This window comes from Hypanus sabinus, chromosome 1 (genome assembly GCF_030144855.1).
Source record: "Hypanus sabinus isolate sHypSab1 chromosome 1, sHypSab1.hap1, whole genome shotgun sequence".
Classification (NCBI taxonomy): Eukaryota; Metazoa; Chordata; class Chondrichthyes; order Myliobatiformes; family Dasyatidae; genus Hypanus; species Hypanus sabinus.
Window position 1 is genome coordinate 74613966 of NC_082706.1, and position 6000 is coordinate 74619965.

At 39.8% G+C, this 6000-nt stretch overlaps 1 protein-coding gene across 4 annotated transcripts in view; it reads left to right on the plus strand.

Moving 5' to 3' along the window:
• LOC132394670 (oxidation resistance protein 1-like) overlaps positions 1-2153 on the plus strand; it is a 513615-nt gene extending 511462 nt beyond the window's left edge. For all 4 annotated transcript variants that reach the window (XM_059971040.1, XM_059971046.1, XM_059971058.1 and 1 more), the window contains one exon: positions 436-2153. In XM_059971040.1, the coding sequence (XP_059827023.1) occupies positions 436-571 (136 nt within the window). In that variant the 3' untranslated portion in view covers positions 572-2153. The remainder of the gene's footprint in view (positions 1-435) is intronic.
• Positions 2154-6000: the final 3847 nt, after the last annotated feature.

Below are 6000 nucleotides of genomic sequence, written 5' to 3' on the forward strand. Positions count from 1 at the left end.
CAAAGACATGAAATGTTTGCTTTTTCCCTATAGTACTTTCCAGAAGAGAGCCTTTGGAAAAGGCAGTTTGCAGGGTGGGTAGTGTCTGCATTGATTTTCCTGCCCGTGTCTTTGTCCTGGAGATATACAAGTCCTGCAGTGATGGTAGACCGCAGGCAATGACTTTTTCTGCTGACCTGACAGTTCAACACCCACCAACCTGTACTGGAGATCAGGATTGAACCTGGGTTGTTACTGCTACAAGGCTACAGTTCAATCAGCTGTGCCATTATGTAGCTGTGTCCTTTTCCAACTAACCATAATCTGTGTTCTGAGATAATCTGGGACTTTTCTGGAGTAAAAACTTGATTGAATTAATATGTTTCTAATATTGAACTAACATCAGTATGTTTCTGTTCATCTTCCCCTACAATGATTTCAATATGTTCTTTGCAGGGGAGAAATTGGACTGTGGTTGGATGGAGATCTGTACCATGGGCGTAGCCATGCTTGTAAAACATTTGACAATTGCATCCTTTCAAAGAAAGAAGATTTCTATGTACAGGACATTGAAATATGGGCATTTGAGTGATAATACTTTGCGTAAGCACGAAAGAGATTAAAGTCTCTCAAGAATGTCGGACCCCAAAACCCACGTGTATCAGTACAGCAGAGCTGAATCTCGGCATATCAAGACTGACACTTGCTCCCTTGTTCCTGTCTTCAGTAGAGCAACCCAACCACTTTTGTTAAAAGGTTAATAGAGTGAAATTGCTTTAAGTGTTGAAGCTTATTGAACATAACTGAAGTGTTGATGTCACAGTTGTCTGATATATAACATACTTAAATTCTAAACACCAGCCTTTGAGTTTTCTTCAGTTAATTTGATTTCAGTTTGATGGCACATCAGACTGAATCCTGACTTGCTGCAATCAGAAGATACATGATCGGGTCAAAACCAAGCAAATAAATATTAATAACTCATGGACTTAAATCAAATGGAACTTAGTTTTGACAGGGTAAAACTGTTCCTCGTGTTGTTACTTCAAGTTTAGGATAGACACTATAAACATTTTGGGTTCGGTGACAAAAGAAGCTTGGATTGCTCCACATGTTCAACTATTTTTAAAAAATATTGCAGTCGTGTTGCAAAACTAATGAAAAAATGTGTCAAGAAATTTAAATTCCTCATGTCAGCAAAACGTTACAGGTTTGTCTAATTCTGCGAAGATGGAGTATATTTAATATTTATTGGGCAAACATATATCTATCCTACTATTGAGCTTCATAGCACACTAAACTCCCAAGCACATACAGAGTACTCATAGTTGTGCTGTCTGTCAAGGTGTGTACATTGTGACTGCAACTAATACCACCCTACCACAGGATAGTGTAGGCACTGTTGAGAATAGGATCATTTTTTTAGATTTGTGAAATTTGCAGATTAGTTGTGACCTCAAACAACCTTGGCCAGCAATGTTTCACAGTAATTTCTGGCCCTGTCAAAGCAAGTGAATAGAGCCAGCAGTAGATTAACAGTCTCAGAAAGCAAAGGTTTCTCTGTATTTAGTCAAGTTTGAAACCTGTTTTTTGAAAAATAAAAATATTTCTGTTTTGGGCGTGACGGTGACTTCTAGTGCTGAAAATCCAGCTGTTCCAAATGCATTGTATATTAACCTGTAAATTAAAGTAAAATATACACTGTACTGCAGTTTAGAAAACTGGAAATGGTGAATTGATTATAATGTTTTGAATTACAATAGAAATTAACTCAGGCCATTTAATTTAATTGGCTTTAGTTGCAGCCAATTCTTTAGTACATTTCCAAATTTAAGTTTTTGGATTGTTGGAAGAGAGTTTGCTGCTACAGTTCAAAAAGGCATATTTTCTGAACTATGTTTATGCTGAATGTGAAAAATACATTAATTTGCTCTGTTTTTGCCTAATGTACTGTAACTTTGATAGGATGTAGCCTGACTGTTTACAGATTTTTTTTCAAATTGAATTACAAAATAAATATAGCAGCTTTTCTTCCCCTTCAGTCTTCCACAGCAGTATTATTGTCTTTGTGGAGTTGCCGCTACCTATATAAAAAAAATATTTTAAAGTCCTAGAATTATCACAGTACTGCAATGTAATGGTGATGTATAGTAGAATAAATTATTGGAACCATTTATCCTTGTCTGAATTCATTTGGTTTCGTCAAATTATACAATGCAAGTGGCTAGTCCACCATAATGTGTGCCAGAGTTTGCAAGAGTTAATGGGTTTCTCACACAGTTTTTCAATGCTTCCCACCAATTACAGATACATTTCCTTTTGAAAGTGATTATTAAATCCTTTTTAGATGGTACATTCAAAATTATAACATCACTGTAAAAAAAAATGAAATAAAAGAATCTTTTCTAGTTCTTTTGACTTTTATTTTAAATCTGTCCTTTAATTATTGATGTTCTGATATTAAAACAATTACTCATTTTGAATACGTATTATTTCTACCCTTAATCTCTCTGCTGTAAGAACACTCCCCAAATTCTCGACTCTTTACCTGACATAGATCATAAAAATTTTTAAAAATGAGACTGCAGATGCTGGAAGACTAGCAGCTCCAATTGTGATGATGTGATTTCTACCTGAAATGTAAGCTCCATTTCTCTTACCACAAATGTGGCCTGTACCCTAATACCCCAGTTTACTTTCTAGTTCCCATGTGACATTGGCTGGTTTTTTCCCTTGGATGCGGTTCCTCATTCCTTTAAATCAATCGTGCATCTGGCAAAAAGCTAACAAATAAATAAGCTAACCCTACTCTGTGATTTTTTATAAATGACCAGGATGAGGAAGTGGAGGGATGGGTTAGTAAATTTGCTGATGACACAAAGATTGGGGGTGTTGTGGATAGTGTGGAGGGCTGTCAGAGGTTCCAGTGGGACATTGATAGGATGCAAAACCGGGCTGAGTAGTTGCAGATGGAGTTCAGCCCAGTTAAGTGTGAAGTGGTTCATTTTGGTAGGTCAAACGTCATGGCAGAATATAGCATTAATGGTAAGACTTCTGGCAGTGTGGAGGATCAGAGGGATCTTTGGGTCCAAGTCCATAGGACACTCAAAGCTGTGTGCAGGTTGACTCTGGTTGAGAAGATATACAGTGCATTGGCCTTCATCAATCATGGGATTGTGGGAGCTGAGAGATAATGTTGCAGCTGTATAAGACCCTGGTCAGATGCCACGTGGAGTACTGTGCTCAGTTCTGGTCGCCTCACTACAGGAAGGATGCAGAAACCGTAGAAAGGGTGCAGAGGAGATTTACAAGGATGTTGCCTGGATTGGGGAGCATGCCTTATGAGAATAAGTTGACTGAATGCAGCCTTTTCTCCTTGGAGCAAAGGAGGAGGAGAGGTGACCTGTTAGAGGTATACGAGATAATGAGAGGCATTGTTTGTGTGGATAGTCAGAGGCTCTTCCCAGGGCTGAAAAGGCTAGCATAAGACGGCACAGTCTTAAGGTGCATGGAAGTAGGAGATGTCGGGTGAGTGCGTGGAATGGGCTGCCAGCGACAGTGGCAGAGGCAGATGCAATAGGGTCTTTTAAGAGATTCCTGGATAGGTACATGGTGCTTAGAAAATAGAAGTAACCCTAGGTAATTTCTAAGGTAAGGACATGTTCGGCACAGCTTTGTGGGCTGAAGGGTTCTGTATGTTTCTAAGCAGTTTCCTCTCAACTCCATTTTCCTCTTTAATCCTTGATGTGTTCACAGCTTGTTTTCTAGAAGTCTGCATTCTCCCCATGTAGACTTCTAAGACCAACTCTTCCCATCACTAAGCTTTTCTCAGCCTTCAACAATGTTGCAGTGCTCCAACAGTACCTTCCATGTGTATGAGGTTGTACTTGTTCCATATTTTTTAATCCAGTATTAACTAGAGAATCATCTGCAATGAGTTATTTTTCTGTTTCTATGCCATTAATGCTCATGACCCCGCATTCTTAGTTTCTCCCTTTTTTTTCTTTACCTATAAAAGCTTAAAGCACAACATCTATTCCAAAATATCCTAGATACAATCTGGCATCCAGGTTTATTCTATCAGTATCCTCTTTTAACCCTTTGACTTCGCAAATTGTTTATCTGACACCTTTGCTTTCTACTCCTACCAACTCCATCTCCGTATGAGGCTTGCTTTGGTGTCACATTAATTGTGTATCCATATTATCCCTGAGGATAGTATGCCAACCTTGGACCACTTAGATCTCGTACATATCAAGGATTTTGTCTCAGGTATTGTAAGGCAGTCTTAGCAACCTCCTGCAATCTCCCCTTTAAATCAGGGGTAGTGCCATTGGGGCTTAATCATCAGATATTCCAAGCTGAGAGAACAAGGGGTGTTACAAGACTGCAGAGTCCAAGTACCACAAAGAGTTTATCATGAAACTCAGAACCCCCCACCACCACCTTTTTCCTTTTCCTTCTCCTTCTCCATATCAGCAGTCTGGTCCATCTGGTATATCAAGAAGCCCTCAAGTCTTACTGATGTATTTGGCATGTCTGGAATGAGCTATGTCTCGATGAAACACAGAACACAGCAATCATGCCCCAAGTCCTCAGTTTTATTTTCTAATGACTACATTTGCTAAAAAGATGTTGGCTAGAGGAAGTTCCATGCCTCTTCAGAAAAGCCTACTAAAAGTTGTGGATATGGCCCAGTCCATCACAGTAAAACCCTCCTCACCACATACACAGAGAGAGCATTGTCGCAGGAAAGCATCTGTCATCGGGGACCCCCACCATCCAGGCCATACTCTCTTGCTACCGCCATCAGGAAGTAGATTCCCACAACCTATGGACTTACTTTCAAGGACACTTCTCTCATGTTCTGGACATTTATTGCTTATTTATTATTATTTTTCTTCTTGTCTTTTTCTTCTTCTTTTCTGTCTTTTTGTACATTGGTTGTTTGTGCATCTTGTGTTTGGTCTTTCATTGATTCTGTTATTTCTTTGTACTTAAAGAAAATGAATCTCGGTTGTATATGATGACATACTGTATATGTAATTTGGTAATAAATTTACTTTGAACTATTATTTAAAGAATTTTGAGGGCAAGAAGAGTACCTCCTTAAAAATTACTCATAAAAATACCTACAATACTTTCCCAAGAGGAAGCAGTCAAAACTTGAAAAATGCAAATGTATTTGTGGAAAAGTCAGTAGAATGGAAATAGATGCTTTTAAAAAAATGTCACGTACATCGAAACACTGAGACATAAAATGAACCATGTAATTTGTGTCAATGACCTGCACAGTCTGAGGTTGTGCTGGGGAAGTCTACAATTATAAGTCATGTGTCTGATGCAAAACAAAGCATGCCCATAACCCTCACCCTAATCCATATGTTTTTGATATGTTGGAAAATGTTTTTGCATTTCCACAGGGAACCCCAAGGAGAGCCTCTGACATGACCTGCACCTTTTTGTTATCTCCAAGGCTGATGTACTTCAGGTCATTCCAACATGTTAACAGCCCCAAGGAGGTGGGCCAGACAGCATCCCAGGGTGAGTACTCTAAAGTGTGCGGCACAGCTGGCTGGTGTGCTCACAGACTTTTTTAATCTTACCCTCTTCCAATACGTAGAGCCTGTCTGCTTCAAAACATCTACCATTGTCCCTGTACCAAAGAAAATTAAGGTAGCATGTCTGAATGATTGGCATCCTGTCGCACTCACCTCAATCGTAAGCAAATACTTTGAGAGGCTGGTTAATGACTACATCTGCAGCATGCTACCACCCCACACTGGACCCCCTGCGGTTTGCCTACCGATGCAACTGATCAACAGATAATGCCGTAGCCACAGCTCTACACACCGTCCTCACTCACCTGGAGAAGAAGGATGCATATGAATGCTGATCCTGGACTACAGTTCCCCCTCAGGATTGACTAGAAGCTCAGAGACCTTAGCCTGCATCCTGGCTTGTGCAGCTGGATCCTGGACTTCTGTTGGATCGCCAGCAGGTAGTAAGGATGGGCTCCCT